Source organism: Durio zibethinus, chromosome 2 (assembly GCF_047325235.1).
Source record: "Durio zibethinus cultivar Kanyao isolate XHJ-2024 chromosome 2, ASM4732523v1, whole genome shotgun sequence".
Classification (NCBI taxonomy): Eukaryota; Viridiplantae; Streptophyta; class Magnoliopsida; order Malvales; family Malvaceae; genus Durio; species Durio zibethinus.
Genome location: NC_143163.1, coordinates 3,246,225 through 3,257,245, shown reverse-complemented (window position 1 = coordinate 3,257,245; position 11,021 = coordinate 3,246,225). Strand labels below are relative to the sequence as shown.

Sequence of the window (11,021 nt, the reverse complement as noted above, 5' to 3'; positions counted from 1 at the left end):
AACATGCATTCAACGCAATTGCACAGCCATGAGTTTTGATGTAGACATAAAACAGAAAAATATGCTGACCATCCATATTCAAAGGCTCCCCGGGCATTGGCTGTTAGATATTATTTTTTTCAATTTTCTTTAGGTTACGAATGTAATGTTTAATTATTTAATTGGTTAAAGTTTATCATTTTCAATGAAGAGATCTTGGATTCAAATCTTATCGATTGTTATTAATTGAGATCATCTCGAATGCACAATTTATAACTACTTATCTTAATCTGTCAGATACGATATATCTTACATTTATTTAGAGGATTGAATAATTTATCTATCTCGAATTTTTTTTTACCTAAAAAAAGATTATAATGTTTAATTTAATTGATTTATATAATTATATTTAAAAAATAAATTTTAACAAATTTAAAATTTAAATCTTTAACATTTACAATTATTTTTCGAGTTTACTTATTTTCAAGCTTTAACATCATTGTAAAAACAAATCCGCTTGATACTTTTAAACGAGTCATATGTGACATGCGAAAACTATTCCATTGTTTAATAATGTAAATTAATTACCACACAGCTTCAAATTCACCAAGTATTCAATAATTAGTAATTATTCATTTAAATATGTGATTAAGATTAATTAAACCATTGTTTCTCATTTTTAAGAGGAATTAAGATTTAAAATTCCAATTTCATCTCTCTTGAATGTTTCTATAAGTAAAATTTGACCAAAAATCAGAATCATTATTTAATTTTTATTATGATAGTACCATTATACCACAATAACTGAGTCAATATGCATGGTCTGCAACTTCTGTTACAGACTGCCACATTGTCAATCATTTTTAATTGATGCATTCTCTTGTCTTTATGTTACCATTTTTTTTATATTAAAAAGAATTAATGTTTTTGTTCATAAAAATTTCATTAATTTATCAATATTGGTATTCAAAATTTATGCGTAAAATTTAAAAATATTATGAGACAGTGTATTAAATATCTTAGTACTAAAAAAACAATGAAGGAGATCTTAAATATATTTTTGTTTTAACCTCCTGAAAATTTTCTCACAACCAGCTGCGTTTGACCATGTAATCTTAGATCTAATCATGGGTCCGCTGGGCCCTTCATGCTGTTATAGCCCAATGGAAGCTCTGAGATAACTAGACATGGGTCTTTGCTAATGCTCCAATGGAAGCTGGCTTTTGGAAGGGAAGAGCCACAGGCCCATAACATTCAGAGCCTGTCTCGTTTATATTTGTTAGACCCATAATCATTAATCAGGCTGCCATTCAGACTGTTTAGGGGTGATAGGGTTCGATTTGGTTTCGGGACAAAAATTTGATGAATAAATTTGTGTAACGTTAATCTAAACCTCGGATAAGAAGTTTTCCATGGCAGTCTGCCATAATGAGTTCTAACATGGCCAAGGAACGCGTATGGCTGGGCTGGCCCGTCGAAGCTTCCTTTCAAGCTTCTCTTTCCTCCAGAAAGTACAACGCTGTTGTTCTGTCCATTCCGACGCGACATGTTCACAATTGCTTAGCACAGGAAGCGATGTGGTTTCAGACAACATGGGACGTCGTTACTTAACATTTTATTGGCTGACACATTTGTAAACGTGTATTAAAAGACCCATGTACCGCCACGTAGTCTTCTTTATATATCTCTTTAAATTGAGATTGCCAAAATATAAATCTGCCTTTAGTTTAGGTTGTTTCTTTTCTGGTTGGTGGCTGATTTCCTGGTTCATAGCGATCTTCAGCTTCTTTACAAATCATCAACCATTCCTTAACCAGTTCATCTCACTTTCCATAACATGTGAGTTCAAGATTCTTCTTTTTTTTTTCTTTTCTTTTTAAATATGAATTTATAATGCGTATTTCCCCCTGAAATTTAGAGATCTGAATTGATTCTTATGCCATATATTTCTTGGTTTTAATCGCTGAAAGATTCATTTATTTTCATTTTTTGTGGATACCCATTTTGTTTAAACTCTAAGCTTTTCCGTTTTTGAGAAATTTCTCATTAGTTTTTTATCTTGTTTTTGTTGTTGTTTTGTTTATCATGAAACTGATTGGTTGTATTCGGGTGCCTAATTCTAATGCTAAAAGCAGTGCCAAGAGAATACCAATGGTGAAAGACACAGCATATTATGATGTATTGGGTATCAATGTTGATGCATCTGCAGCTGAAATCAAGAAGGCTTATTACCTCAAAGTAAGTTTCTCATGTTATCTCCATCATGTTTAGATTTGTGGGTTTCTTGAAATATGTAAAATTTCAGAAACGGATATGAGATTGATGCTGTACTTGAAGGGAAAAGAGTTTATCCCTTTGTCTGACAAGAATTAGGGTTGCATTTGTTTTTAGAAAGTACTTTTCTTTTATTCTTGTTTATGTTGTTTTATAAACATTTTTCAGCAATGCCTTGAAGTATAAATGAACTATATTCTGGTTGTAGGATCTGTAATCATAAAAAAAATGCATCTATGTTTGATAAGGTTGGCCTTATTGGTTGGACTCTTTTTGGATGAAAAAGTTTTCCTTTGAATGAGTTTTATAATGGGTTTGTGTTGAAACTGTAACAAGAATATGAGATTTGGGTAATGAAATTTGTTATGTATTATTGTTATATGATTCTATTATGTGGTATTTTTCAGGCAAGGCTAGTTCACCCTGATAAAAATCCTGGAGATCCAAAAGCTGCCGAAAATTTTCAGGTAAGCTATCAGATTTAACACTTTTGACTAGTTTAGTCAATTCTGAAAATATAGTTTTGTAGATTCATAGAAAAGTCTCCTAAAGGGAAATAGAAGAGCCAGCAGGCCTCATTAGGAACTGAATCCATAGCTCTACCACTGGTTTTTAAATACTTTAAAGCAGTATTTGTATTGAATTTGCCCATACATGTTTCTCAAGTCATCTTAACTGTTCAAATTGAAAGCCATAGTAATGAAACCATAGTTTTCATCTTCATTTCATGTCTTGTATTTGGTACTTATTGTCAGTGTTTGATATATGTGAAGGCACTTGGTGAGGCTTATCAGGTTCTAAGTGATCATGAAAAGCGTGAAGCATACGACAAATATGGAAAAGCAGGAGTACAACCGTAAGTTTATATGCTTTTAAGTATGATTTTGAAAGTTCTGTTTATATAAAAGATAGTTATGTACCTCACAGTTAAATATTGCTTAGGACTTAGGAGTACATGTTTTTGAATATACAAAAAGACTTATTCACATACACATTGACAGTCCTAATTCTTAAACAATGTTTCCCTTTTTGTATGTTTGATTTTTAACTGATGAATTTATTCTATGAAACATCATGAAGACTATGAAAAAGCTATTAAGTTGAAGTTGAATAATATTTTGATTTCTTGTTTTAATCAAAGTGCTAAATTAGAAATAGGCTACCAAATTATAGCTATTTTTATGGGAAAATAAGTTTAAATGTAAAAGTAAAAATAATGGGATCATTATTTTGGTTCAGCCCTGAAAGTCTCAGGCTGCCAAATACAAGTGCATAGTTTTTAAGTCTTGTGCAGAGCCCTTCATTTAAGGGAAAAATGTTGCAGTTTTATCTGTTTAGGTCTCCCATGTTTTTCAAAGTTAAGCATAGTAGAGATGGAGATGCCAATAGTGCATGAAGAAAAGCACAAGGAAAAATGAAAGCTGGACCAGATATCCAGTTGAAGATAAGAGTGATTCTACTAGAAATAAGACAAGAGGACTACTATTCAAAATGGTCTGGATATTTTCAATGTAGACCTACGAAATAACCCCATGCAATGGATTCCGAAAGAAGTAGCAGAATTGACAAAGTTGAGAATAAATATGTTATTGATGGATTTAATTACCCAGACATAAAGGGGATATTGATCGACATAGAGTAAAATGGTTTAAAAGAATTTATGCAGCCAACATTAAGTCCAGATCAATGTTCATCTAAGTTGTGTTTGCTTCTCCCCTTTCTCAAAAATCTTACCTCTAGTATAGTTAAATACCGGTACAACTACCAAAACCTATAAAGGGAGAAAAAGAAAAGAAGAAAAATAGATTATCATGTTACTCCAAACAAGTTATGTTCATCCATAAAATTATCTTAGACACTAATTCGCTAGGATGTTATATTCATCAGGTTTACAAGCAAGCTTTATTACCTTCGTAGCGGTTAATTACTTTACCTTTTTTTTGTGACAGGGACTCCATGTTGGATCCTTCTGCTGTGTTTGGGATGCTTTTTGGAAGTGAATTCTTTGAGGAATATGTTGGCCAACTAGCACTGGCTTCTTTGTCATCTGTTGAAATTGAAGATGATTCACTAGATAAGGAAGCTTGTATGCAGAAACTTCAGGAAAAGATGAAGGTAAAAACCTTTTTCAGAAGTTTTATTTCACGTCTAAATGTTTTTCTTTCAATTACACTTATTTTCCTTTTTCCTTTTTAATGATGCAGGCACTTCAGAAAGAAAGGGAAGAAAAGCTCATCACAATACTGAAAAATCGCCTTCAGCCATTTGTTGAAGGTCAAACTGATGAGTTCAGTAATTGGGCAAATTCAGAAGCACGGCGACTTTCAAAAGCTGGTAAGCTTTTTCTTATATTCTCCTAAACTAATAATAGTAGAAAGGTTATTTTATACTTTAGAGGTATTTACTATAGATGTCTTCCATAGTCCTTGTGAATTTACATGATGCTGATTCAAATATTTTTGAGTAAGAGGTCTGTCAGTTTTCAAAATCTGTTTGGATATTAGTCTTGTTGAATTCCAGTTAAATTTAAAGTTAGCCTGATGGCTTAGTCCGGCCCAATCAATACTAGTAATAGTTTAAGACCAATGGTTAAAAAAACCATGCATTTATCTTATAAGTTATCACTTGTATGATATTATTTTTTGTAACTTATTTAGCTTACTACCATACAAGACTACAGGTTCAGGGATTTAGTACCTCTCTAAAACATTTTCAGTTTCTCATTCTTTGCCAAAATGCTTCACCCGTTGTAGTCACTGACTTATTCCTAAGAACGAGAAAACCAATGCAGTATAAACTTTTCAATTTTTTTACTAAAGAGACAAAAAAAAAGGAAGAACAAGATGCAACATTTTATTAGATTTGATTTAAGTACTTTTAGACCAAAATTTACTCTCATATTTGCTTGATAAACATGCTAGATAACTACTGCTTTCATTTTGCTTCCTAGTTATTATTATTGCCATTAATTTGTGTTTTCCACCACTTTCAGCTTTTGGTGAAGCTATGCTACATACTATTGGGTACATTTACACAAGGAAAGCTGCAAAGGAACTTGGAAAAGACAAGCGTTATATGAAGGTACCCTTTTTAGCAGAATGGGTGCGTGATAAAGGGCACCGCATAAAATCTCAAGTAATGGCAGCTTCAGGTACAACATTCCGCAATTAAAGATCTAGATCTTGTTTAATGACATTCAGGGCCTTTCCATTTTAATTGAACTACGAAATTTCAAATGAACCCAGCTTGTATGTGCATCTCCTTGTAGGTGCTGTTAGTTTAATCCAGATACAAGATGAGCTGAAGAAAGCGAACCAAGGAGAAAGCAATGAAGAGAACATAATGAAAGCCCTTGAAGATAAAAAGGATGCCATGCTTCAATCCCTTTGGCAGATCAATGTGGTTGATATTGAATCAACTTTATCTCATGTCTGCTTAGCAGTGAGTAAAAACATTTTCTTCCTTAACTTTATCAGTGTGGTTCATACCTAAAAGCAATGCACTTGTGGTGTCTTTTGCGTGTGTTTTATGTGGGTATGGGTATTTATGGGTAGGTAAGGAAAGATGATTGTCTGCAATGAATTTTGTCAGGATGGGTTCCTCCAATTTCATATGGAGGGCTCAGGGCTTTTATAATAATTCCATCTCGACAAACCTACTATTATGAGCAAGACAGCAAGTATCGATAGATTTAGCTAACTTTATAGCTTGAAATTGTTGAGATTAGAAGATAGAGATGGAGCTGGAGCTGGTAACTGAACTTATTTTGTTTGCTCTGCTTTAAATGATTTACAGTAACATCCATTAAAACTAAGAACACAAAATTTTTTCGCTTTCCCTCTATTGGTATAATGATGACCCCAATGAAGTTATTGACATTTTTTCTTCACGCTGCAATTAAAATGTTTTAACCCACTTATATAACCTTTTAGAGGAGCTGCCAAGCATGCCTTGTTTGGGTTGCTTTGTAGCTCTTTTTGTCTTTCTGTATTCAATTTGAATTAGCTACAAAGATATATTCTCCTGCAGATGCCAAGTGACTTGAGCTTTATTGCATAAACTTGCTAGTGTTATTTTAACTCACTTTATCTTGATTAAAGAATTTAAATAATGTTTGTTATCCAGGTACTTAAAGACCCTAGTGTATCCAAGGATGTTCTGCTTTTACGGGCAAAAGGGTTGAGAAAACTTGGAGCAATTTTTCAAGTAAGTATGACTTTCCCTTCCACAAATTAAAAAACCCTACAGTCATTCCAATGAGTCTCGTAATTCAGCTTGATTTTGAGTTTTGTTTCAAATGGCATATGTGTCACGGGCTGGCACAGGGTACCAGGAATATGTAATTATTTTTCATTAATATTTTTGGTTCATAATCACCTAGGAATTTATGTTCCATTTTCAATTTCTCAGGGAGCAAAAGCTGCTTATAGTAGAGAAAACAGCCTGCGACGTGAAAATGACAAAGCAATAAGTGGTGGTTCCTCGTCATAGTCATCTTGATACTCCATGGATGTTCACTTCGTTGTTGATGTATGTGGTGTGTTAAAAGTAGTTGGCTTTTATTCTTGTACAATATGTTGAATTTATTGAGGGTATTAATTCAATAGAATATCGAATTTTAGACAAGAATTAAGGTGGGAATCTTTGTGTATTCATCACTGCAGGCTTCAGAAGCATGTCAAAATCTGCCAGTAAGTTTTCCTGAGACAAGTTCAATGAGCCTAAAACCATACTACACAAGCTTGTAACTTACTATTCGCTGATCAATTTCATAATGTAAACTTGCTCAGATGTGTGAATATTCGATCCTCTACCAAATTTCAGTTCTTCCAGGGCATTTTTGCACTTTAACTTTGATGCTCAGGTATACAAGTTGCCCCTACATTACAAAGCTCATCTAGCTGCAAGTAGGTGGAAGAATAATTATATCAAAGGCACAATTGGCACCGATTCCCTGCCAACCTTTTGCAATCACAATGCAATAGTTAAAAAAGACATTATCAGCAAATCTCTGGACATTTGTTTAATTATCATGGAAAGATGAACCAATCTTCCTTTCCAAAAGATTATTTGTCATCATCTGCAACAATGAGCAAGACTTAGGCCACTAGCATGTTCTATGGTTCATCAAAGTCACGAACTCCACTTTTTACCCATTAATAAAAAGTTTGATACATTTTGATAAGATTCAAGTTTACCCTCCGGGAGAATATAAAGAATATATCTTTCCCAAATAACAAGCCTACAGATGAAATAACAGCATAAACATATCTGATATCACACTCAGAATCCATTAAAAGCAGCATGCTAAGATTATGACGTATACATAAACCCATTCTACCTCCTTTGCTAATGTTAATTCAAGCAACTAATAATAATATTATTGTTGTGCCAACCATTTACTAATCAAACTTGATCCATAGCCAATTATTAAGAGGGGAGGAGGGATGTACTTAATCCAGGGGAGGATATGTCCCAAGTCCTAACCCCACCTTATTTAGAAAAGAGAACAACAAAGACAAAAGAGCATATTAAAAATCACACAGTGCCTCTTTTCTCTTTATTCTCCACCACTGTCCTTTCGGTTGTATTTGGTGCGTTGTCACTGTCGTTAAGGATAATTGAAACCACTAGTTTTCCACAAAATGTTTTTTTAATGGCAAACTAATTAATCCTTTAGGCACGGCCCAAGGCTAGGAGGCCCCTCCCCCAAAACCCTGGCCAGACATTTTTCCCATGTTTCCCCTTGTAGCCCTCCTGATAGTTTCACAATTAAACTCAAAATGTCCCTCTTTTAATCCATAATATTTAGGATCACTTTTGGATTTCTAAAATGGATAAAGTTTTTCTTAATCCTGATTTTTATTTTTTTAATTTAAAGTTTTCATTCTGTGTAATAATATTATTTTATAATTATTAAATTATATTACAATACGATAAAAGAGAATTCATGGAACTGTTAAAGAGAACTTAAATACCTAAATAAATTTATGAAGGACAAAGAAGAAAAATAAATACTGGCAATTAATATGATCATCAATGAATTAATCTTTGGTATAATTTAAGAAAAGGGAAGGGTGTTTTGATGATTTCCACTAGGTGTCACACTCTCTACTGTTACTTTAATTAACTATATAATCCCACTAACTTGTGAGACTAAGTGCCCCAACAAAAGAAAAGCGGTCTCCTTCACCTGTTCTTTGCTTTTGAATATCTAAACTTAGATAAATAATAAAGTAGCATTCTTCGCAATAAAATACAATCGATTTGTTGATTCATCTCTAAGGCCGCTTTTAGTAATTATAATGATGTTTGGGATATAGATAGATAGCCCTCATTTGCTTCATATACATATATATATTCTCTATCAGAAAATCGCTTTGAAAGATTAGTAAAAAATAAATTTACTTAAACATGCATTTCAAGAAGATTGTTCTACTTTTCCTCCTGGTTTCAGCTTTTCTTTTATCAACTTCTCTGGCAGGTGCGTTCTTCTATGTCTTTTGCTGCAGCTTTAATCTGGTGCAAACTCATGCACGCTTTGTCGACCAATGTTGAAGCTTTTAGTAGACAAGAACGAGTAAAATAAATTAAAGCAGCTGCTTTGTAAGATTAGTTAATGACCTATGTCGTGAATCTAAACCAAATAGCAAGTTCAACCTTTGATTTCAGTGTAAACATGCCTGCCAATTTTCATAGAACAAAAAGTTTCTATATAGCCTTGTTTAGGGTTTAAGATGCAAATAAATATTTTGCATGTTAAATGACATGTTTCATACTGGGATAGATTCAACATTTACATGCTGAAATTGGCTCTTGCAGGTCGACGATCCAAGTTCCTGAAGATGTTGTCTGAGGAAGGTGATGATGCAGCTTTTGAGGTTTGTGCATTTGATCTATCCATCCTCAAATATATATATATATATATATATATATATATGAAACTCTCTCATTTACTAGTAGATGGTATCGTAGTTTGGGTTATTCACTCTGTGGCCGTTTTCACCAACTTTTTAGAGGAAGAGGAAGTTGGCAATGGAAAGAAATACTACTCTTGAAAAACTAATTGCTTCTGCTTGAAGAATCGGTGACCAAAAATTATGGCATGCACCAGTTGATTATGGATGGTAAACATGGTCCAGTTATCATTGTTGTTGCTAGCTCTCGTCGTTGTTTTCTCCTTAATTTATCTTTGATTTGAAAGCTTAACCAGCTGCTTCCAGGGTTGCTAGCACTACCAGAATTTGTCAACACAGATGGACAGTAGATTACCGATCAAACAAATAAAAAAAAAAAAATCCTTTAACCAAATTAAGTCCTCAAGTCCAAGAAGAAAATACAACAAAATAAACCTAACTCTTTAACCAAAGTCCACATGTCCACAGTAAATCAAAATCAAATTACTGTTTTCTTCTCTCACAAGAATGGAGGTTTTACCTGCTCAAAAATATTAACCAATCCCATCCCTCCTTCTCTCTTAATCACCCTCCAGGGCATATTAATTTTCATTTTGGTTGTTTCATTTTATGATTTTTTTTTTTTCAAATAACAGGACGGTGGAGAAGCAACTGATCATGTCCATGAAAGGGTGCTTAGGGTAAACGCCAAAGACTATGGAAGTTATGATCCACCACCAGCTCTTGTCAAGCCTCCCTTCAAGCTCATACCTAATTGATGAAGACCTTGACTGCTTCATCATATATAGTAGTACTTAAATAAATGAAGCAATATTATAATTATCATCTACTCTCTCTATATGTAGTATATTATTATAGTACTAAGTTTTGAAGCTTAAATAATTATTATTAAATTTTAAAATTTAATTTAATTAATTTATATAATTATCTTTAAGATGTGATATTCAATAAGTCTGAAATTCGAATTTTAATATATGTAACGCTTCTCTCTATACTAAAATTACAGCTTCTTATGTGTAATAAAATTTACTTATATATATATATATATGCTTTATGTATAATTTTCTTATTAGAACAAATTAAGATACCAATATATCTTGTTTGTGTCATCTTTATAATGTGATATGTATGTGAAGCCATTTTAATTTCGAAGTCGCACTGCTTTTTTAATGTAAACTGTGTATGCGGATATTGAATTTTTTTATTAAAAATGAATTAAAATAAGTTTATTTTATCTAATAATTAAACGAATTTTTCCGAATGCTTCAAAGTTCCACCACGGTCTAAAACATATTTTATTTAAAATGTCAAATTTGTCCCGAAGTTTATGTCATTGTTTGGCCAAATGTGAGGATATATTTGGTACCCAAAATAGAAAATTTGTCATAAATATATTTGACTTCACCTGCTCATTAATCATTAGGTATCCTCATACATCGAAAAGAAAAGCACTCGAGCTTGCAGTGATAAAACTGGCTTTAATTACTTTTTATCCTAGTAATGTTGAAAGGTTCAAAGCTAAATTAGCTGGCTTATTTGGAAGTTTAATTAGATAATAACAAAAAAAAATTTTTGAAACTAATACATTTTGACTTTAAAAAATCACTTTTACTTTTAAGTTTGCACTCAATCATCTATCTTAATATAGAAATAAGGAAAAAACGATAAAATTAATTTTGATAAAATTAAAAATAATATTAAAAATTAAAAAAATAATGCAGTCCAAGCCAGTGGGAAAGAATCTTGAAATTATGAGTGAGAATAACAATAATAAGGACTTTTTAAACAAATTTTTTTTATTTTTTATTTTTTACCAATAATTTTTTTTTAGTTGAAAATGATAATTAAATA

The 11,021-nt window shown here is 32.3% G+C and overlaps 2 protein-coding genes across 8 annotated transcripts; both read left to right on the top strand.

The window, feature by feature from the left end:
- The first annotated feature begins 1,289 nt into the window (after positions 1–1,289).
- Positions 1,290–7,044, top strand: LOC111308845 (chaperone protein dnaJ 10-like). 7 transcript variants are annotated; one of them, XM_089746105.1, is made up of 11 exons: positions 1,574–1,818; positions 2,115–2,217; positions 2,661–2,720; positions 3,027–3,109; positions 4,203–4,368; positions 4,458–4,587; positions 5,246–5,404; positions 5,522–5,694; positions 6,379–6,459; positions 6,664–6,783; positions 6,918–7,044. In XM_089746105.1, exons 2-10 carry the CDS (start codon positions 2,131–2,133, stop codon positions 6,742–6,744), a joined length of 1,020 nt encoding a protein of 339 aa, XP_089602231.1. In that variant the 5' UTR covers positions 1,574–1,818; positions 2,115–2,130; the 3' UTR covers positions 6,745–6,783; positions 6,918–7,044. The 7 variants fall into 7 exon arrangements, 6 of the variants coding, with proteins under 6 accessions (XP_022763230.2, XP_089602231.1, XP_089602210.1 ...); XM_022907495.2 differs by having other exon boundaries at positions 1,290–1,818; positions 6,664–7,044; XR_016329055.1 differs by lacking the exon at positions 1,574–1,818 and having other exon boundaries at positions 1,845–2,217; positions 3,009–3,109; positions 6,635–6,783.
- A 1,362-nt stretch (positions 7,045–8,406) lies between these two features.
- LOC111308255 (protein CASPARIAN STRIP INTEGRITY FACTOR 1-like) lies at positions 8,407–10,339 on the top strand. Its single transcript, XM_022906568.2, has 3 exons — positions 8,407–8,737; positions 9,076–9,134; positions 9,806–10,339. Exons 1-3 carry the CDS (start codon positions 8,668–8,670, stop codon positions 9,926–9,928), a joined length of 252 nt encoding a protein of 83 aa, XP_022762303.1. The 5' UTR covers positions 8,407–8,667; the 3' UTR covers positions 9,929–10,339.
- Positions 10,340–11,021: the final 682 nt, after the last annotated feature.

Excerpts from the sequence above, each read along its gene's own strand:
- LOC111308845 (XM_089746084.1), top strand. The coding sequence starts at position 2,065 with ATGAAACTGATTGGTTGTATTCGGGTGCCTAATTCTAATGCTAAAAGC. Across the intron at positions 5,405-5,521 it reads TCAAGTAATGGCAGCTTCAG|GTGCTGTTAGTTTAATCCAG; the intron begins GTACAACATTCC and ends ATCTCCTTGTAG. Across the intron at positions 5,695-6,378 it reads TATCTCATGTCTGCTTAGCA|GTACTTAAAGACCCTAGTGT; the intron begins GTGAGTAAAAAC and ends TTTGTTATCCAG.
- LOC111308255 (XM_022906568.2), top strand. The coding sequence starts at position 8,668 with ATGCATTTCAAGAAGATTGTTCTACTTTTCCTCCTGGTTTCAGCTTTT. Across the intron at positions 8,738-9,075 it reads TTTATCAACTTCTCTGGCAG|GTCGACGATCCAAGTTCCTG; the intron begins GTGCGTTCTTCT and ends TGGCTCTTGCAG. Across the intron at positions 9,135-9,805 it reads GTGATGATGCAGCTTTTGAG|GACGGTGGAGAAGCAACTGA; the intron begins GTTTGTGCATTT and ends TTCAAATAACAG.